The sequence below is a fragment of the Zosterops lateralis genome (assembly GCF_965231275.1).
Source record: "Zosterops lateralis genome assembly, chromosome: 1".
Taxonomy (NCBI): Eukaryota; Metazoa; Chordata; class Aves; order Passeriformes; family Zosteropidae; genus Zosterops; species Zosterops lateralis.
In genome coordinates this window covers 110,408,184-110,430,584 of record NC_139762.1, presented here as the reverse complement: position 1 = coordinate 110,430,584, position 22,401 = coordinate 110,408,184, and the positions used below count along the sequence as shown (strand labels likewise).

At 39.7% G+C, this 22,401-nt stretch overlaps 1 protein-coding gene across 5 annotated transcripts in view; it reads right to left on the bottom strand.

The window, feature by feature from the left end:
* MAPRE2 (microtubule associated protein RP/EB family member 2) overlaps window positions 1-22,401 on the bottom strand; it is a 99,572-nt gene that overhangs the window by 6,592 nt on the left and 70,579 nt on the right. For all 5 annotated transcript variants that reach the window (XM_083868071.1, XM_083868068.1, XM_083868070.1 and 2 more), the window contains 4 exons: window positions 19,141-19,286; window positions 17,005-17,218; window positions 6,078-6,217; window positions 1,417-1,575 (listed from right to left, as the gene is read on the bottom strand). In XM_083868071.1, coding sequence (XP_083724197.1) covers window positions 1,417-1,575; window positions 6,078-6,217; window positions 17,005-17,218; window positions 19,141-19,286 — 659 coding nt within the window. The remainder of the gene's footprint in view (window positions 1-1,416; window positions 1,576-6,077; window positions 6,218-17,004; window positions 17,219-19,140; window positions 19,287-22,401) is intronic.

The window sequence follows — 22,401 nt, the reverse complement described above, 5'->3', positions numbered from 1 at the left end:
TGTTCTGCCAGTAAGGAAGACTGCAGAAGGAAAAGAAACAAATGCATTCCTTGGTGCAGAACCACTATGCTATTTAAGCCAACAGACAGACAGATGTGGTAGGGGTATGGGGAGAAGAGAGATTTTTCTGGCTTTGCTTTATAAATAAATCACTGCTCTTGAATCCAGAAGACATTTTCTCTGACCACTATATATATGTAACACTTTCACCCTGTTATCACATGCCTGGCAAATTTGTCTTATTGTTTATTCCTGTGAAAATAATGGTTTCCTCCTTCTTTTCCTCTCTAGCACTCACTCTGCACTGCTGAACAAATCCTCTTTCCCTCGTCACTTCTCATCTGAGCAGTGGCACCTGTTAGCTTCAAACTTGTGGTTCTTGCACCTAACTTTCAAACATTTAGGCCCTACATTAGCCTCTTTTAGAAAAAGTATGTTGAATTAGTAATTCCTTCAGCACTAGTTTTGATATAGACCTGAATCAGCTGACTACTGCTGCAACAACTTTCTGGGGCCAGATGTAAGACAGCCTATGGTACCACAGTGCTGCCAAGGGATTAAGTTGATACTTGTACACTCTGGAGCCAAAGCCTTCCTTTGCTGGAGCCTGAAGGGTCAATTGTCAGTACAATCCATACAGGGATTTAGTTAACATGAATGGGAGTAGTTCAGCTAAATCTCCACTGAATCATTATCCCTGAATGTCTCTGAGGAATTTAACCAGCACCCTTTGCAGCTTCTTGCTTTGTTCAGTGTCTACAACATTAGGTCTAAGATGCAATGAGATTCTTGCTTAATCTTGCAGACAATACACTTCTGAAATTTTGCTAATAGAAGATTATTTGGTTTGCACAAGGAAGAATTTTGCCTATAGCAACAGGATAAAAAATGCTAAAGAGCATTATCTTTGTAGATATAATTATGTATTTGGCAACCTCCACCATACATACTCCAACACTGCCACATGAGCCAGAGAAGGTTCACAGCTGCAGACAGAGAACAGCACCTCTGCCAGAATCTTTGTGATTTTCAACACATTAAAGAGCATGAGTAAAAGACTTCATGCACATAGGGGGAAGATGAAAAAAACAAAACTAAGGCTCAGAACCATATGAAATCAATTTAAAATTATGACACAGACCCTCCCCTTTTAGATAAAGCTCAGCAAACCCAGAATACAAAATCTACACTGAAGCAGTGAAAAGCAACAAACCTCCTGAATCCTCTCCCCAAGCTAAAAAGGTCTGTTGTTTGCAATTGCAAATGCAAACCTCCTTTTTGGGGAGGAGTCACAGGAATCCTAGCTGCTACAGTTCTGCTGGTCTAAATACAGGATATGACCCAATACCATACCAATAATTTTTTTTTGTGATTAAGCTTTTTTTTAAAAATAAAAACCATTAAGCTTCAACTTACGTGTTCATCTGAGGCATAAAGGACTTCCATTAGCCGATTGACAAGGTCATTATTCTCTCCCCCGTGCTCTTGGCAGAGAAGTTCAATCTCCCTTAATTTGCCAAAGTAGAAATCCCTTTCCTTCTCCACGCCTTCAAGTGCAAGTTTTAATGAATGTACCTGCATATAAACCAAGACAGGATGCATCAGTTTTGGGGTGCACTACAGACAAAAGAACACAGTCTAAACTTTTGTATGCTAAACAATCTTAAATGCATATTCAATTTTATAGCTTAAAATGAAGACCAGTTTTCTTTCTACAGTGCTAAATTGAACCTCACCCCACAGAGAACAGTAAATCAGGCTCCCCTACCACTCCTCCTTTATACATCCTAACCTTGATCCTTAAAGGCTAATTTTCTCAGCACTCTTATACTGAAGCTCAAAGCAGCAGTTCAGAAATCAGGGCTTCCTAAGCCATGGCCTCCTAACAAGGCTGCCAGAAATGTCATGTAGTGGTAACTCATAAAACTTTCATCTCAGTACTTGCATTATTTTGCTTGGATAAATGTGTAGTTGTTGGGAAACCTAAAATATCTCCTTGCCTAAAAATACATTGAACTGGCAGAGGAGGGAAGTAGTCTTGCTAGGAAATTAAAAGGTCCTCTAGTTACCAATATGGTATTGCTGTGCTGGTTTTCCACCTCTCTGTTCTGCCTCCTCACTTACCACATTTTAAAACCCTGTGTTTCAGCACTCTGCTGCCATGACTGGGTGCACCACGGCCTACCTGCTCTGACTGATGTGCTGTTTCTACCAATAAATTCTCTCAAATGCCAAGTACCTTTCTCCTTGCAACCTTGTTCACAAGTCTTCAAGCTACGCTGTCAGCCTCAATTTCACCACTAGGACTGCTGCAAATAATTCATGGGCAATGTAACTGTTAATGATTAGGCTTTGTATAAATCACGACAGATGTTGCAATATAAAAATATATATAATATATCTATTTTAAAAAGAACAGTTTTGTGGGAGCATAACAGATAAACTTCTATGTAATAGGGTATACACAATCATGATGACATCTAAGTGGCTTGAAAATTCAGAGGACAGCAGCATAAAAACCAACAGAAATAATCACAGATAAAGCTGTCTACAGTAAACACACTGACCCCAATCACATCCAGTTACAGCCAAATTAGCATTCACATTTTAAAGCCTGCAATTATTCAAATGGTTTTCTAAATAAAACACGCTAAATAAATTAAATCATATCAGACTACATTTCAGTGAACTGATATGATTTAATAGAAACTTCTGTGCTGCTAGTTCTACTGCAAGTTAATTTATTTCCTTCACTAGTAAAAATACCAGCAGAGTTCAAACAATGCTTTGATAGCCTACTAAATCCTTTCAGTTTGTTTTTCCATGACTGCTGAGCTAGGGATGCCTTTTTCTGACCTTTGATTGCACTCTCAAAGGCATCAAGCAGCAGAACTGACCTGTTACCAGAGCAGGATCTCAGGGCATCTCATTTATGCACTAACTCATTTCTGACCACCTGCCTGAGTGTGACACTCAAGTCTTCCCTTGACAGTTTGAATCCATTATGGGTATAATGGCCAGTCACCTCAAAATTAACTATTTTTTTTTTTTTTACAAAAGTAGGAACAGCAAAATGAAACAAGTTTACAATATCCTGGTCTATAGATGAAGACCTCATACTTAGGATGTGCCTTCTGGAACTGCCACAGCATATTGCTTGAGAGCAATGCCTGAATCCAGCCAGGATAAGAATGTAACTGCTTCCAGATCTCTTGCTCTGTGCTTGCTAGAGCTTGGGAAAACAATGAACTTCAGCTGAAAAATTGGCAGCTAATAGCTGAGATTATCTCCCCTTCTGACCTGTTTACTATGAAGACATTCTCCTGTTTTCATTCTCTCACATTCATGCTGTTTAAAGGAACAAAATCATTAAACCATGTACATATGCACAGAGTTAATGAACTACTGTAAAAAGTAAACATTGTTATAATCAAACCAGGTATGCTTTCCTGCAGTTCCAACTGCCTGTCTGTGCCAGGTGAGTCCATATTTCTTCAGATACTTTGCACATCTGCATCCTTTTTCCTTCCACAAGCATGCCAAAAGGCTGACATTTGAGGAACAGCTCACATCAATTCCCATGCTCTGTTTCTGGACTGAAAGTACCCCTCTGCAGCCCACTTGATGGATGCAAAGGCAGCAGTTCTTACTGACTGGTCTTTTCTCTGATGGCACTTACTGGTAGCATGGGGATACTCACAGGGCTGCAGAGCTAGGCTGCAGATTAGGCCCAACTCTAGTCAAGAAGCCACAATGATGCTGTTTTCAGAAACTACATGTATATCAGCATACAGCTAATAGTTCCTGGGACTATTCTCCATATGTAAAAGTCCCTTCTCTGTATGCAATAGCCCCTGGTTTGTGTGGTCACCTCAGCTGCACTCAGACACTCTTTGGGAAAGAGTTTGTTGGCACAGACCAAAGACACAACAGGGACCACTTTGTAATTTTAATGGTATGGATAATCAAGTTCCAGGCAGAGTGACACTCCCTGGAATTTAATTTTGGAATTTAATTTACTGTTCAAAGTAAATTCACAGTTCAAAGATGATTTTAAGAGAAACTTTTAAGATTGTAGGGATCCATTAACTGGCAAATCTTAGGGATGGCTTACAATTATTGCAAATAGCTCATTAAGCAACATTATGGTAAAACATAGTGTACAGACATCCCCACTAATTAAACTTTTCTGCTGCAAATTGCATGGAAGTTCAGATGTTTCCATCTCCCTCAGCTGCTATCCATGAAAGGGATGAAAAAACTATTAGAGCCACAGAAGACCCTGATATCCAAGACACAATTCAGCACTTCTTACTTATAATCAACACAGTAATATAGTAATGGTGGCTGCTGCTCTCATCCCCACAACTGCTGCAGAGTAGTAAAAACCAGTCAATTTGGCTCTTGCAGTATGTTCACACTGGGGGTCAGGAAAACCTGGCTCAGAGCTGCTTGCAGCACAGCTTTTTTGGCTCGTGTAATATGGCCATGGTTTACAAGTATCCATTAGTGGGAAATGAGATACCAAGTGCTGTCAGCATTAAGAAAAAAAGCCTTCCAGACCATTCTAGCTAGATGATGTCTCTTAAAAACTAGCTATTAAAGAATCAGTTTTTCAAATCCTCAGAATTTCTTCCTCAGAATTTGTTCTTCTCTTTGGTGCTGAGGGAAATCATCAGTTTTCCTTCAGGGTTATTTGTTTATAAAGCTTAAGGTTTTCACACATGGAACATGCTAGGAATATGTTAGCAGTAGATGTGATAGTGACTGTCTATTTCAGTAAAGATCAAATATTTTTATGTTTCTCAGATGCCAACCAACTCTTCCTCCTGAAGCAAACACATTCTGACTCCTGAGTACAAATGTCACAGTTTAAATTGCATTAAGCTGACGTTTGAACTCCGCTCGACATTGATTAAAAAAAAAAAAAAAGATTCCATGAAAAATATATACACTCATTCCTCGTGCAATTTAAAAACTTCTCTGTTACAGCAGCAATCTAGAGCCCATTTGGAAAGCTGGTGGACTGACCCTGTTGTGCTCTGCATCATCAGAATGATACCCTCAATCTGCAGAATGCCATGTCTGGGATGTGGCCATCCATCCACCACCTTTCAGTGCACAATTCATCAAAAACTTGCAAACAGTGCCCCAGCAAATTGAAATCTTTGCTGCTCAGGTCAATGGAAGTCTGAAACTGAAATGCCATTAACTGTGGAAAATTATACTTGATCCAGAATAACGACTGCTTCCTGAATGCAGCTGCCAGGAACTCTAAAATATGAGTTTTTTCCTTTCCATTTTCCCTCACCAAAGACAAACACAGGGATCAATGTCTCATATAGAGTAGTGGCATTTACACCATTCTGACAGCACAGTCTTAAGCCAGATGCAAGTATTTATTGTTGTCCAGTGCAGACACTTTTGCAGTTCAGAAATGAGAGAATGGTGTAAAGTTCCAGAGCATAAATAAAAATGAAGCCCTTACATTCCTAACATTACAGAAATTTGGAACCTTTTAAATTATATCACAGAATATTATTTATAAGTATTCTCAGAAACGTAGGTCACAGTTTTAAATGAAAATGGTGTGTTAGCTTCTTTAACACCTCCCTTCCAGAAAGCAGAACACAATGCTCTGGTCTCACTTTAACTGCAAATCTCTTAACACCTTGGGATGACAAACAGGATTGTTTTCTCCACAAAGGCACATTAAATGATTTATTTCAAATTAGTAATACACAAGAGCAAAGACACTATTCGGATTTCTCCTATCCAGGTGAAATAAAAGATATATTTCAACATCTAATAAAAGTGTCATGCTTCAGCAAGACTTAACTGTCACTCCTAAGATCATAATTTAAAAATACTAGAAAAAATCAGTCATCTCTGCCAGACATTGTTTTTTACAACAAATCTCTCTCTTTTTCCTCCTTTTTTTTTTCTTTCCAGATGAACTATTTCCACTTTTGTCCCTTCATAATTCTGGAGAGCGTCATTCATCAGAAGAGAATATTAGGTTTCACGTCTGCCTGTGACAACGAATGCATCTATTTTTGTGCCTAAAGCAAATTTACCTGTTCACTGAGCTGTATGACTTGAGTTTCCAAATCTTTATCTGATTTGGATGCCGAGCTGCTTGGTGCAGCTTTTTTTGCTGAAGATGGGCGAGAAGGTGTTGATCCTGGTTTAGAAGCTGGACTGGATTTAGCAGCACCTGAAAAACACAATAAATAAGTAATCAATAAACAAGATTGATCTCTATAATAAATGCATTCCTATTAACCTGGTACTGAAACACAAGTATTGATTTTACAGCCATCCATCCTCTCTCTTACTTCAAGGTGACAGTAGAGAAAATTCCACTGCTATTATGCCTTGGGAAAGGAAAAAACCACATTTCCTACCAATCTGAGTTTGCTACTGAGAATGAGGTAACTCTAAAACCAAAATAAACAACATCAAACCAGGAATAAAAAAATCCCTTAGATCTGAGCAGCTTTCAGCTTAAAAAAAATACCCTGTAAAGAGTGTTACTTAACATACATAGCTACTCTCACTTTCCCTGGAGAAAGATGGAGCTGAAATAAACTCAGCTAAACTACCTCTGCTTTTTTTTGTTTTCAAATGTAAACCACCCCTGACACAAGGGCATTGAAACTCAGACAGAGCAGAATGAAACCCATTGGTGAACTCATCATAGTGAGTTTGCCATAGGGACCAGAAGATGTGTTTTGATCTCCTTAGTTTTTCCTATTTCTTTTTAATTACTTGCACTGCAAATCTGCCAGAATACAGAGCAACATCTTCACCAGCAAAAATGGCAAGTAAAGAGTGCACACAGATACTCTTTTTTCCACAAGGACTTGGGACATAAATGCCCAAGCAGAGCACAACAGTCATGTGAAAGGGTCTGAAGTGCCTCCACAGGAGCCTCAGGAACCACCTTGCTCTGCCTCTCCATTTTTCATCTCTTGATATTTGATACAGTCACTCAGCCCATACACGAGCGCCTGGCTTGCAGCTCATCCCCTGCCTCAGCTCCCACAAGCACTGCACTCTGACTTGTCCTTTTCCTTATTTCTTCCAACAAGGAATACCTTTGAGATGCACTGGACAGACACCTGATACAGAAACTGGTTTGGTTAAGAAAACAAAAGAGAAATTCAGCCTTTCTGGTCTATTTGATTTGATTTATTAAGCAGGCATGCGAATCAGAGGTCCTGCTTGGCAGCACCCATGTTCATCACTGTTTCCTACAAAGAGCAAAACACAGTTGTCCAAATGTGCTGACAGGTTCCATGCCATCCTCCACCATCAAATGCTGTCAGCTCTGAACCCTGAGCCACACAGGAGACAGCCCTAATCCAGCAGGCACCCAACTCCCAGCTGAGCTCTGAGCTTGCTGTTCACCAGTTCCAGAGGGATTTTGCCCTGGCTTTCTCAGCAGTCACCTTCTACCCCACAACACCTCACCAGCTGCTCCTCCCACAGGATTACTTGATTTATGGCACACTACAAATTGTTCTAAGTTGCCATTTCCACAATGTATCCCCGGTGTCAGACAATGCTTTATTAAAGCAATTCTTTGTAAAACCAATGTATTAAAAAAAAAAAAAAACATGACATGGAAGAAACTGCAAGGAGGCAGGGAGAGGAAGAGACAGCCTGTGGGGCTGTCCATATGCCCAGACTATGGAGCTCACAGAGTCTCACTGACCTAGAACTGTGACAGTGGTTCATTGGAGGAGCTGGAAAATGATGGGAAAGGAGAGCAGCAATGGGTTATTTAATCAAGCTTAAGCTTTCCTGATTTAGTCACAGGCCTCTCTCTGTAGCAAGCATCTCCTCCCACCCTTATGGATAATTCTGTATTAAGTGGGTCACCTAAAGCCAACAGAACACAAACAAACAACTTGATAATTCAGTTAGCATGTGTAAACATTTCTGTGTAAGATAGCCATCCTCCTTTTCTATGCTCTCTAATATAAGACACATAAGGAAAAAGAAGCATACTGGTGGGGTTTTTTGTGGCTTTGTTGTGTGTGTTTGGGTTTTTTTTACCCTTTTGTTTGGTGTTTTTTGTTTTGGTTTTGTTTCTTTTAGAAACTGGTGACTCCAATAGCTTCCATGTCTATTGCATACACAAACTCTAGCAGATTTCAGATATAGTACACAGGCTTGCTAAAATTAGGAAAATTCAGTGTTGTGTATATGGCTGAAATGAAACTTTTTTTTCACATCATACTTAGATCAGCAAAGAATAAATCATTTGTTGAAAAACATTAAAAATGCCAAGCTTTTTTGCTGCTATTTTTCTTTATGAAATTGCCTAAATTTTGGCTTTCTGCCTTCAATGCTTTCTAGGTTCAGCACATATTTTGACTGACTGAAAATCAGCTGCTTTGGAGCAGGATTGCTAAAATGTTCTCAAAGTCAGGAAAATAATTTTCATTTGGATTAGCAGATAAACAGAAGTAAACTAGTGTCAAAATATGCAATAAGAAAACACAGGAAATAAAAACTTTTACTCTAGCATTCTAGTTGGGTCTCAAGTTATTTAATGATCAAAGCATCAACATTTACTTCTTGTTGTATTGTACAAGATGCAGGTTCTGAAAAGTAAATGCTTTAAAGCTAGGACAGAGAGAGCTAAGGAAAGAGCAGGCACATACATTTGATCCCCAGGTATTCTCTCTAATTTGCAGCTGAGGTGCCCTCTGTGCTGAGGAAGCCTCATTGTCAGTGTCTGCAGCTCTGATATGTGGCATTATATTCTGCCCTCCTTTGAAAACAACAAAGCCTTTTGAATTCCTACAGCAAAGTGCCACTAAGCTTTAAAAAGTCCAGACAAATCAAAAGAAATCAACTTTTGCTCCACTGCTCAGGATCAGCTCTTAAATGACCATGCTATTTCAATTTCAGTAACAGATTAAAACAGCTAACTGGTTCCTAGGAGGTATCAATGATAGCTGGATAGAACTGAATTGCAGAAGAGAATGCTTAGAGATTTCTAATTTAAAATTTCCTGGAGGAAAAAAAAAAAAGCTTTACTGCACATTTATTCTAAGGCATCGGTTTTGTAATCAGCTCAGAAGTAAGCTTCCATTCTAGCAGAAGCCTAATTTCATAAAATAATTAAAGGATACTGGTTGGTAAAGTAATGCAAAGTACTTGAAACAGCCAGATATCTAAACAGAGACAAAAGATCTTGATAGACTTAATGACTTGGTGTTGAGCAATGGTGTTGTAGGCAATTAGTGTGATATTGGAATAACTCCTAATGCACTGCTCCAAGGGACTACAGAACAACCAAAGCAGTTTAAATTCTTTCTAAATCACATCTTCCATGAAAATATTTATTTGTAACCCATTTACACATTCTGAGAAAGCTTGAATTTTATACAGGTATTTTATGTAGAAAGTATCCAATAATCATCTCTTTTCCCTGATCAGTGAGAGAATTGCATTGTAATCAGCAACATAATTTTGCCATTATTAATTCCTCTTCAGGCCTACTGCTGATGTTCAAAAAGAAATGCAGGGCCCTTCCCTGGAAAGGAACACCCCATGCCCCAAAACATACTGGCAGCCAAAAGACTGGAAAGCACTGTGGCAGAAAAGGATTTGGGTGTCCTGGTGGGCACCGAGTTGAGCATGAGCCAGCAAATCCTCCTTCCAGCAAGGAAGGCCAGCAGCCTCCTGGGCTGCACTGGGAAGAGCATCATCAGCAGGCTGAGGGAGGTGATTCTCCCCCTCTAGTCAGCACTGGTGAGGCACATGAGGAGTGCTTGGTTCAGTTCAGGGCTCCCCAGGAAGGACAGACATGGATGAACTGGAGAGAGTCCAACAAAGACTAAGGGAATGGAGCACTTCATGTACAAGCCAAGTCAGAAAGCTACATCTGTTCAGCCTGGAGAAGAGAGGCTTCAGGGGGATCTTGCCTACACCTCAAGAGAAGGTACAAAGAAGGTAGGAAACAGGCTCCCTTCAGTGGTCCCCAAAGGATGGGAAGCAATGGACACAAAATGAAACACAAGAAATTCCATTTAAACATAAGAAAAAACTTCTTTACTTTGAGGGTTATCAAATACTGGAACAAACTGTCCAGAGAGGTTGAGGTTGGAGATACTCAAAATGTGACTGGATAAGGTCCTGGGCAACCAGCTCAAGGTGACCCTGCTTTCAGCAGAGCAGTTTGACTGGATGATCTCAGAGGTGTCTTCCCACAGTCACTGCTCTGTGAGAACTTCTGTGACAGCATGCTCTGATTTTAGGTCAATGCAGGGCTCCAATCAGAATTTTTTTTGTAAACAGTATTGCAGCTCTTTCAGTTAGCATGTTGGTAACTTTTTGTACCTGCCCACACAACACTAGCAGGGATGAGAAAAGTAAATTCACAATTGAAAGACAAATTATTCTGTTCTTGTACTGAATTAAGATGAGCCAGCTTTGAAATACATTAGAGGTTTCCATCTGTGGTACTCCAGAAACAATTACTAGTCAGTCCACCCTAATTAAATGTATCCCACGCAGTTTCAGCTTCACTATTCTTTTTGCTAAATACCTAAGTTCTACAAACAGATGCAAACTTCTGCAACATAAAACAGTGGATGGTGGCACTGTGTAGAATTGGGTACAAAAAAAGCTAGGCTGCAAATTCTCTTTGCAAGTTCTGTGATGCAAAGAGAACTTTGCAAGTTCTCTTTGCATCACAGGCACAGTCTTGTAGATAAGAGACCTACTTAACATTTAGAGAGAACTCTTCCTTGAAGCTATATGAGTAATTAGTATGCTGTTAAATATTTATGCAAAATTTCAAGAAAACACGTGCATGAATACAGTGTGGACGTGCACGAGGAGAATGGAAGCCCTGAGCAAGCACAAAACTTGGCTGAGCCCACACAACCACTGCTTCAGTGGAATTTGGGAATCACTCACAGTCTATTTTAGTCAAATTAAAGGATTTCATAAAAAGAATATTCCTGACTCATGCCACAGGAGAAAAACCAAACCCAAAAGGCCACAGTAATTTCTTCACAAGCTAAAGAAAAACTCTCCACCCGCTTAAACCAAAAGAGCGAGAACAGATTAATTAATATTCACACACTCTTAGCCACACCAGGACACAAGAAAATGGACAATTTAGGGACACTTAATGAAATAAGTGATGACAAATGATACTTAATGGGAATTAAATGACCTCAGACAAAATCTGACTTTCTGAATCCCAACCCACTGCAGTGCAGCTGTTGTAATTATTTTGTGGTACTACCTTCCCCTGGCTGGCAGGACCCTTCTGTCCTCTCAGCTCCCCAAACCAACCTTCACTGCTGCTGGTCCACTGCAGCCTGGTGAGCTCTGCATTCATCCTCTCTGCCAGACAGCTGGCAAAGAGAAGTGTGTATGAGTACTTGAAACTCAATTTCAAGAGAGCCATCCAAGTAAGAAAGCCCAGTGGATGCCACTTGTCAAATGAAAAAAATTTACTGATGGCATGACTGCCTCAGTTTGTCTTTAACATAAGATTTGATAGAAGGGAATCAACCAAAGCCTTTCCTCCATCATAAATGAAGACTAAATAACCAATATTTATTTATTGTTTAAAATAATCAAAACCTACTACTTCTTCTCAACTGAAACCTCTATTTGCTCTAGAAACATCTTTAAATATGCAAATCAATGGATGAAACCATTCCACAGGCTTAACAGAAGAACACAATTTAAAAGTTCAAGTACTCTTAAAAACCTGTGTTTTCTAAAATCTCACTGTCTGCTTAGCTATAAGGAGAAAGCAGTCTCAAAAGAAAAATCTGAAAAAAAATTTGCAAAGAAATGCAGGTTGAAAAATGAAAGAATGTGCAAACACTTGTGCAACATAGACATTCACACCCACAGTACACTGAAAATTAAAATAGCCATTTTCACTACTGCTTTTCCAAAGACATTCATCTCTCTTGAAAAAAGGCCCTGGCCCCTGCTCTGCAAGCATGTTGCCTCCTGGTCTAAATTCTCAAGCTCAGTGGGTTTAAAAATTAAATTCTCCTCATGCTGGCAGGGGAGATGTGTCTGTATCAGCAGAGCCACTTTACCTCCCAGGCCGGCACTGTCACTGCACATGCTGTTCCCCTGGGTTAGTACAATTCCTTGGCCTTGTATGAACTAGGGATGAAAACACTCTCAGTTTGTCACCCTGCAGCTCTTTCCATCTCTAGCTCTGCCACGTTGTCCTGGAGCAGTGCACCACTGTGAGCAGAGATTGCCATTGTTAACACCTACTGCCCGCCACTGGGGAAAAAGGTAGCAAGTCTTGTGGAAAGCAAAAAAAAAAAGGCATCAGGAGTTCTCTAGTCTCCCAAGAATCCTAATTGTATCACCAGCTCCTAAAATAAAGACTGGTCTCACTGAGTATTTTTATCCCTCAAAATTAATTTATAGCACATCTGTCACAGCAGGATATACCATTTCCCTACAGAAAATCAGTATTTCTCTTGTGCAATTGGCTTTTCGATGGCACATTATATATAATGCATTCATGCACAAACAGTTCATTCTGCCCTGGTTATTTTCCCTGTCATAGAGTGAGTATTTTTAGCCCTCATGTGATCCTCCAGTATTTTCCAGCTCTGCTTTAGTCATCCTACTCTCACTGAATATTTCAAACTAAAAAAATCTAACAGCCTTCAGATCTAAGAATCTCTCACATTTTTAGTTTACATGTAAGTAATTAATTTTATTAAGCTGCCTTATACCCACGTATTTTTGACACCCCACACTCATACAGTGGAGAGTGATCCATGGAGATTTGCTCTGACATACAGGAATACTTACATAAGACACTCAGCTAAAATCCTGATAACCTGATCGCTATTTTCAATTTTGATCAGATGAAGCCTTTTCCCAGTGCTATCTCCCACAGGGAACATTACAACTGGCACAAACAACAGTGCCCTAATATTTTAATCCTGTACCACAATTTTGACTCTACATCTGTAGGCTGTTTACAGTAGAGAAGAGCGGAGGCTGTAGGAGATGGAAAGTCGGCTCAGGGCTGGCAGATGGCATTAGATCTAAAAGCAGCTGTGGTGCTGCTGCCAGAGAGCCTACAGCAGTGGTTTGTGCTGCTCCTTGAAGGAGGAAAAGACCCTCATTTCCCCACCTGGGAGCTGCATTCACCTGGTGAAACCTTGCTGCTCCTACTGTTTCTAGAAGCAGACTGTGGCACGGTACCAAACCCATCCACCCATGGCACCACCGTCAGCTCGGCCACAAATCAGCTCTGTCTCTGAAGGAAGGGACAAGGCAGTGAGAGGGTGGCACAGCAGATTAGTTGTAGGGACCTATTTATGCTTCCATTTCCAAGCTGCATTATCCTTGACCTGCACTGACTCCCCAGTAGGATCACTTTTGGAATGGGAAGGGCCATGTCTGCTGGCCTGCTCATCAATTAACACAAAACCCAGAGCATTTTTACACTTCTTGAGTTTTGGGTTGTTTTAAAAGTGTTTATTTTTCAAATTAAATAAAGACCACACTCTGGATTTATAGATATAGGTTAATATCCATTTACAGGTAAAGGAAGCAGTTACCTTATACCAGACATCCCATCAAACTTTAGAGTCTGATTAAAATATAAAAAAAATATTAATTCATGCCAGTACCTTTCTGGATAAGGTTTCAGAGCAGCCTTTAAGGATCTGACCACTTGTTTACTCAAGGTCATACACCTTAGTGTACCTCTGAAAATACATTGTTACAACGGTGTTATAAAGCATTCATGAATAGTCAACAATCATCTCCTAAACCACTTAAGCCCAAAACTCTGTCAAAGGGAACTGGAAGAGTTACTCCATGGAGCCACACGGATCACCTGAAATGCATATGAAACTGCTAGTAACTAAAATAAATTATTCCTTTAGAAATACACATATCTAATCAATTTAGAATAGGCCTATTTTAAAGCCTGCCAAGCCCCAAATATGAATGAGTACCCATGTCAGCTTGCTCCTGACACCAAACAATACATGTGTCATGTAGGCATATCCGCTGCATGCTGTTTAAAAACTTTTGGATTATGCTGAAAGATCTTCTGTGTTCTTCATTTTTTCTCATTAGTGCTTCTTTTACTTTCGTTAAAGAACTGACTAGGCAGTATTAAACTTCAAAACTTCATTGTTAACACAGAGCAAATCATGCAAATCAATAATGGCACCAAGCTGTGTGGTGTGGTCACATGCTGGAGGGAAGGGCTGCCATCCAGAGGGACCTTGACAAGCCTGAGAGGTGGGCCTGTCCAAAACTCATGAAGTTCAACATGGCCAAGTGCAAGGTCTGTACTGGGTCAGGGCAATCCCAAGTAAAAATACAGGCTAGGTGGAGAATGGATTGAGAGCAGCCCTGAGGAGAAGGACTTGGGGTGTTGGTTAATGAGAAGCTCAGCATGAGCCAGCAATGTGCACTTGCAGCACAGAAGGCCCACAATATCCAGGGTTTGACATTTTGGTTCCTATAGCAGCTGTAATGAGTACTCCTTCACTTCCAGCTAAGTGTGGAAGACAGAGGTACAGAAGCACATTTTTCATGGTAATTTCCCAGCTGCCCAGAACCTGCTCCTGCATCATCCCAATTTACTCCCAAACAGCAGGAGATGAGGCACACACAAGTTTGCAGATGCATACAGAACTCCTTCCAGAGCATCAGTAAAGGCTCCCATTCCTCCCAATGTGCAGGTTCTGTGCTGAGGCGAGGCAGAAAGACACCATACATCAATGTGCTCATCCAGAATTCAGTAAACCCATGGAATGACTGACACCTAACTGAATTAGTTCTGTTCTGAAATGCAAGCAGCAAGAAAATCTGGAACTCTCACTTCACCCAGCATCATGGAATGTCCATACCCCACCACCCTCAGTTCAGAAAATAAACTAGTGTCCTCCCTGCTATACTTCCAGACAACATTTAAGTTAATAATGAAGGAAGTGTTCCATGAAAAAGCTAACTCTCACAGCTATAGGATCTTCTCAAAACTCATCACACTGTCTTAGCTGTACAATCCCATACAAAGGCTGGGAAGGCACAGGACATGCTCTTCATACAACCAACAACACAACATGACATTACTGCATTATTCTCCATATCAGCTGGCTGGTTCCACTCCAGTAGCTATTCAATTTCTGTGGGATTGTCACCTCCACAGCTTTAATTTGGATGACATATTTGTGACTTTGGGAAGAACAGACCATCTGTAAGAAGAATTAACAAGCACAGTAGAGTTTGTCTTTAATAAAAATGTCTTTTCCAATTTCGGAATTGGACAACATCTTGACATTAGCACTTGGGTTTTCTGTTTCCAAAGGGAGTGCAAGACATCTCATGGGAAATTGGAGCATGCCAGACCCTGAAATTCAGAAGTTCAGGCACAAGATGGTGCAAAACAAAGTTGTAAACAAGCTTTAGACGCCCAGAGTAGCACTGGCCTGCTATTAGGAGCCCCATTTCCTGGAAGCACTAATGAGCTGAAGGCAGCTGGCCAAGTATGCCCCACTTTGACGTCAGAAGTGATCAGAGCAGAACACTGAAATCTGGGTAGGATTCCAGAGCACAAGGCAGCCTAGAAGTGAGGGTGCTTCATGCTTCACACCTGCCCCTACTTTTGTGAACACTGGTGCATATCCAAACCCATGAGAGGACAGGTCACAGATTTAAAATCAACTAAATATTAATCCTTATTTGAGGAATGGGTTAGCATAAAACCAGGACAAACCAATAAAGGAATTAGGTGTGTGTGCATGTGTATTTCCATATGTGCAAACCTATGTCCATTAACACTTTTTTAGTGACTATTTTTTTTCTTAAATGTTAGCTGCTCTCCCGTTCACTCAATTCTTAGTTAACAAAAATGGCATCTGCTTAGTGACTAGTCATACCCACATTCAGAAGGGGAAAGTGAGAAAATTCATGGGCTGAGATAAAGAGAGCTTAATAGGTAAAACAAAAGCCATGCAAACAATTCATTCACCACTTCCCATGGGCAGGCAGGAATTAACCCACCTCTCCAGGAAAGCCAGATTCCATCACCCCATAATGGTGATTTGGCAAGATAAATGATGTAACTCTGAACATCCCTCTCCACCCTCCTCCTTGCTCCCCCAGCTTTTTTTGGCTAAGCAGGATGCCATGTAGTATGGATTATCTGTTCAGTCTATTGGGGTCAGCTATCCTGGCTGTGTCCCCTCCAAATTTCTTGGGCACCTCCAGTCTGCTTGTTAGCAAGGAATGTGAGAAACTGAAAAAGCCTGGACTCTGTGTAAGTAAGCACTGATTAGCAATAATTAAAACATCCATGCTGTATCGACACTGTTTTATTTTTAAATTCAAAATTTAGCACCTCCTAAATCCTCTGAAGTGCTATCTCTACCCTAGCAAAACCCAATACAAGCACAAAATAAAAAATTTAGAAGACTGAGGTATCTCTGTGAAAGAGCAAAAACAACATGTTTTTCAGCTAGGAGGACTAGCATACCCAAACAGTAAGCACACATAAAAACAAAAAAAAAATTAAGTTTTGTTCTTCTGGTCAGCCCTTAAGATTTGGACACATTTTACTCACCATAAAAATTAAAAAATAAATCAGCTCATGCAAGCATTTTCCTATAAAGGTGGAGGTGTGAAAGAAGAACACACTCCATTTAATGCCCTTGAATACACTTGCACATATCACATTCAGCAACAAGATGGTTAAAAGCCTTTGTCTCCACCACCAGATAGTACCAGAATCCACGTCATTTACATGGAGGGGGTTCAGTGGAGGAGACTGTATGCTCAGTAGGGCTGGGCCAAGCACACAAAATGACAACTTTCTGCTGTCTCAAGATGCTAAGCCTATGATATGGTAAAAAGAATGGCCTGAGCCATTTTAATTTTAAACTAGTATTTAAGTAGAGTGGACCAGAGTTTATAATTGTCTTCACAGACAGAAATAGAATTCTTTAAGGTGCAAAATACCTGCAGTTGGAGAGTTTGCATGGTGAGACTTTTTGGGCAGGTTAAAGATCTGTTCACCGGGATCTGGTGGAGGAATAGCATCTTGGCCTTGTCGAGCTTCCACAGGATCATACTCCTTCCCATCATAGTTAGCATCAAAGAACTTCTTAAACCATTGAATGAAATCTAAGTTGTCTTGGAAGCGCCCTTTGACCAGTTTTTCCACAGGAATTACCTACAAGGTAGACAGTAACATCCAATATTACATTACTACCATTTTTAAATCTAAAAATTACATATACACACTTATCTGAAAAAATTTACTAACTGCATCAACAAATAAACCTCTGCCATTGTTTTGTTCCTAAAAGAAAGGGTCAATTTGCAAGTGCTCTTAAAAAATGAAAACAAAACCCAATGAGACCCAGCCTTTGAAGTAGCAATACAGTAGGTGTATGTAAGCTTTTATAGCTATTGTTCCACAGAGGTACTCCCTTACATCCCATGGGTACCTCCCATGATGAATGACTCTGTTCTGGGAGTAACACTATATTCAGCCAACTAGGCATTTCTGGTTTTAATGGATGTGGTGCAGTTTGACGTACTACAAACAAACAATTCTTTAGAAACTCCAGACAGATGTTTCTTGCTCTCTGTCCTACTGTTCAAACTACAAAACCCAGCAGCTTTTCCAAGACATGCTAAAGTTCAAACCAACCTACATTTTGGTAGCACATGGTCATCATATGAACAAACCCTGAGGTTTTAACCATGTAATTTTTTTCCATTCCACATATAGCTATACATAGAACATTCTGTGGACATGCAGAAATTGACTTAAATGCCTTATAAAGTTCTAGTAAAACAAAGGAAAGGCTATGAGGATGTCTCCATATAAATATCTTAGAAATTTTTCACAGACATGAAACCTCCAAAAGGTGTCTTCAGCCAATATTACAGTACTCAAGGCTTCCACACTGTGGGCAGACAGGACTACAATCGCAGAAGAGCTGCCCTGCTTTGCTTAATTCATGCCTCTGATTAAACAGCCAAGTTAGGTCAACCTTAATGCCTCTTGAATATTGTGAGATTTCAGCTGGAAAAGGGTTTTCATTTCTTCTTCAGAATTAAGCCAACTGTACAGCATTTTCTAAATCTATGATGCAAGAATTGACACTGAATTTTGCATGTCTTTTCAGGTTGTTCCATTGGTAGCTTAACTCTACATTAAAAAGGCATGATAAATTTGCTTTCTACGGGAAAATTGACAATGTTCAGTACATTAGTCTTCCCAATGTTTCACTACCAAATCACACTGTAAATAGAAATATCCATAACATTTCATGAAACAGTGAGGGTTTTCCAGTGCTTCATAGAAGTCTTAAGTCTCTGTTAGGAGTGTTTAAATTTCAGAATAAGGAAACACTAAAAGCCAGGGCAGAACATTAAAAGGGTAAACAGATAGTGCATCAGTGTAAAACTATAACTGTGACAACGTAACTTCCATTATTCATTTTTATCAACACAGTAATTTATATTGGTGAGTCTGTCAAACTCTTACATTCAAGCATAAACCAAATTCCTTAAGGCTGAACAAGCATTTTCTCAGCAGCTTCCATTCTTAACTTTACAAGATCACATGTGCTACCCAATGTATTAAATCACTGGGTAAATTATTGCAGCTTTTGAATAATTTAAATTCCTCAAACCCTGCTCTGGACAAAAAACATGGAATTCTTATAAGAACAGCATATTTTCAAGTTGTTTTGTTGGAAATTCAGGTTACCAATAATTTCACTTAAGAAAAAATTAAGATTCACTGATGACAAGGAATTTCCAACACATGGTGTTGCATCAAAGGGTCTCTGATATTAAGACATAATGAGTTAGGTGGCATAACTCCTCAGCAGACATGTGGACTCAATTTTCAATTTGTACCTAAATGGAGCCAAATGCCAAACATCTTCCTTTAGGCCCAAATACTCTTTTCAGACGATGAATGGTCAAGAATGTTTTCATACACTACTTGCAATTCCAAAAGCTGAAAAAGTGCATTTTCAAGTATTTTGAAGGTTTTTTTCCCTATTTATTAATTTTACACAATTTATGTAACTTTTGAAACATGTAGTGACCGAAATAGAAATACAGAATGCCTACCTTATCCACATTCATTCTTTTAAATGACGCCTGCAGAAGTTTGAAGTTGTGAATGTACTCATGCTCCAGCTTTGCTTGAAACTTTACTTTCTTCAAGCTAATGCACCCTGGGAACAACATGTCCATGAACTGGCAGTAAGCTGCTCCTATAACAAGAGAATGCATTGACATTAATCCCGATGCACCCAGCTAAGACCAAATGGTGTTTAATGTCATTAGCAGAAAGCATGAGCAGAAAGCAACAGTGCTGAATAAGTCCCTGCTGTAATTCAGCCTAACACTATGCACTCAAAACCTGCTTATTTAATGTACATTGAGCAGTGACATGTTCAAGAGGTTCTTTTCCACTCAATCTGGATTCACGATGCACTGTTGTGCAGCATCTGAGGAATCACCTTGACTAATGCAAAGTGAAATGGATGTTCTTGGAGTCCCTATACACAGCAGGACTGTCCACACAATGAAGAGATAACAGTGAAAATGAAAATCTCTTAATAAGCTTCCTCAATCCCCACAGTCCCCTGAATTCAAACAAGCCAGGATCGCCTTTCTTCTGGCCCTTACACCCAAATGCCAATCAAGTCCAATGCAATTATTTAAGATTATATCAAACAATGTTTTTAAAAAAACAATAATTGCAAGCCTCCAGCTTGTTAAAACACACTAGTCAGTTCCCATCCCTCTGCAATGAACATCCTTACTGATTTTCATTTCCTGAGAATAGCATTTAAATAAGCAGACTTCAGCATAGTCCACCCATAGCATTCAAAGCTGGGCTAACAGCTTTAGTTCTCACTCAAAACAGGCAGGTTCCTAAGTACAACTTTGAGAGCTCTCTGAACTTACACTGATGGTAGGGGTGTGGGTGTATAACGAATTCAGAACAAAGAAGGAAGTAAAAAAAAATTCTAACCAGCATCCTGAGGATAGCTAATAGAAACAATATTTCTTGTAAGCCAGGAGCTTCCTCTTACAGCATCATGCCACTGTCATTTGCAAAGCCTTTACTGTTGACACACTCAAGCGTTTAGAAATCAAGATGAAAATGTTTGAAGAAATCAGAGGAAAAGCAATTTTCTTTCTCCTTCAGAAGATTCTTCTACAAAATACTTCATACTTTGCAAAGATTCAGTGACATCCACAGAGGACTGTAGAGGTTGCACCCCCCGTGCTTGAGCAGCAGGGCAGGAAAGTGATTGCCCCATCACCCCTGATAAGTTCAATTTCTCTTCCACAAAAAAGACTGATGTGCTTCTAGTGCACATCAGTTTTGACAAAAAAACTCTCCAGATCTCACCTAACACTTCAGCCCACTATCAACAATGATTTTCTATCACAAATATTTGAGTGTTCACAGAGAAACCAAAGTAACAAAGCAGACACCTGGCTTGCCCAGTTTTACAGGAGAGTCAACAATAACTTGAACTTAAAGTAATTTTTCTCCATCGGTATGCATATGTTTTGACAGGCCCAACTTTATGCATGAGATGGTTCTCATTCTCTGTATCCAGTCAGTCATCACATGAAGGGTTACCGAGATCATCACTTCCCAAACAGAAGAAGAGTTGAAGAGAAGAGTCCAAAAATCTTCTCTGAAATACCAACACAAATTTTGCTAAGGGACTTCTCAAGATCCAGCTTTAGTGCTGAAAACCGTTGTCATTAAAAAAAGGAATCTTTTCACGTTGCCTGGCTTTGTGGGGAAAATGTTTATTAAAAAACCTCATTTTCCAAGGACACCTTGTGCTTAGCTGTTTCCAATGGTCTTGATAGGAATCAAAGCAAAAAATTCCCTAAAGGGAAAAGCACCTTCTGCCAAGCTACAAGCATCAGATGACAAATTTGCATCTTCTTACAGAAAACTTTATAAACAAAATTATTTATTCAAAACCTATCCTTAGCAAGAGAACTTGTAAATACACGGCAATGAAAAAAATACATTACTGTTAAAAGCATAGATATACAGATAATGCATAGCTTGAGTACACTTATTTTTGTTAAATTTAATGCAAAAAGATTATTATGCAATCATTTAATGTTATAAATTGAATTTGTTCCTAACTCTATCCTTTCATCCTCCCCATATCTCAATTATAAGCTTTACTCTGATATCTAAGTAATTGCCTGGAGGCCCTAAAAATGCACTGCACAACCTTTCATCTATATCCTTTTAGAAAACTAGAAGCCCAAAGTGTTCACATGAGATTTTTCTCCTTCTGCTGGTAATGCAAATTCCTTCTGCATGCCTTTAGATAGTCTCTCTCCAGTTAGGGTATTTCCTTGTGTTTTCTCTGCTGGCAGTTGTTTCTGTGCTTTTGCCAGCCAGGAGGTGGTCCTGGGTCTGCACAACACTCGAGGGCAGGAAACACTGGACTGAATCCACATGGCAGCACGGACCTGTTCTCTGACACAACACTGGAGCGGCTGCTGGGCTGTCTCCCCAACAGGAGGATTTTATTGCACTGGCAAATGCAGTTCATTAAAATACTCCTTCCTGAAGTACAGAGGCAACAAGCAAACATGGATTGAACTAAACACTGAACTACAAAAAGAAGAAATTCCTCCTCACTCCAAAAAGCCAGAGATCAGCCTACCACACCAACAGGAGAAAGTAAAAATATCATTACAGTCAGCTGGGACTACCTGATTTTGGACATCGAGGTTATGCAGGTATTTAATATTATATAGGTGTTTATTTATAATTTAAAATTTTACCCCCTAAAGCTTGTAGCTGTCAGATTACTTTTAAATGGGAAACACCAGCACAACAGAATGGGGACACTACTCTCTACACTGCCCACAGCTGAGATTTCCTGGAGGCAGCAGAAAGGGGAGCCCTACTTAAGTGATGTGAGACTGCAATGCCTTTATCTTACAGCTACAGCATATCCATGTGGTCCTCTGCATATGGAACAGCACTTTAGGCCTATCCAATGTACCACACAACTTGATGTTTCAATGCAGGTGCATGAGAAAGGAATCTTTTTAATGGAATACAAAGTGAACAACAGTAGAGATAATGACATTATGGCTTGTGACATATCTCTTGCATAATTTACACAAACAAAAGAATTTTTATGGTACTGGATTGTATGATACTGGATTTTTCAGTATTAAAAAACTTCCCTACATTTTCTGCAAAAAGAAAATAATTTTAAAACCCCAACAATCCTTCCACACCCCCCCCAAAAAATCAACCCCCTACCCCTAAAACATAAATCTTATTAAATGTGAACAGTGAAGCTGAAAACACACTACCAG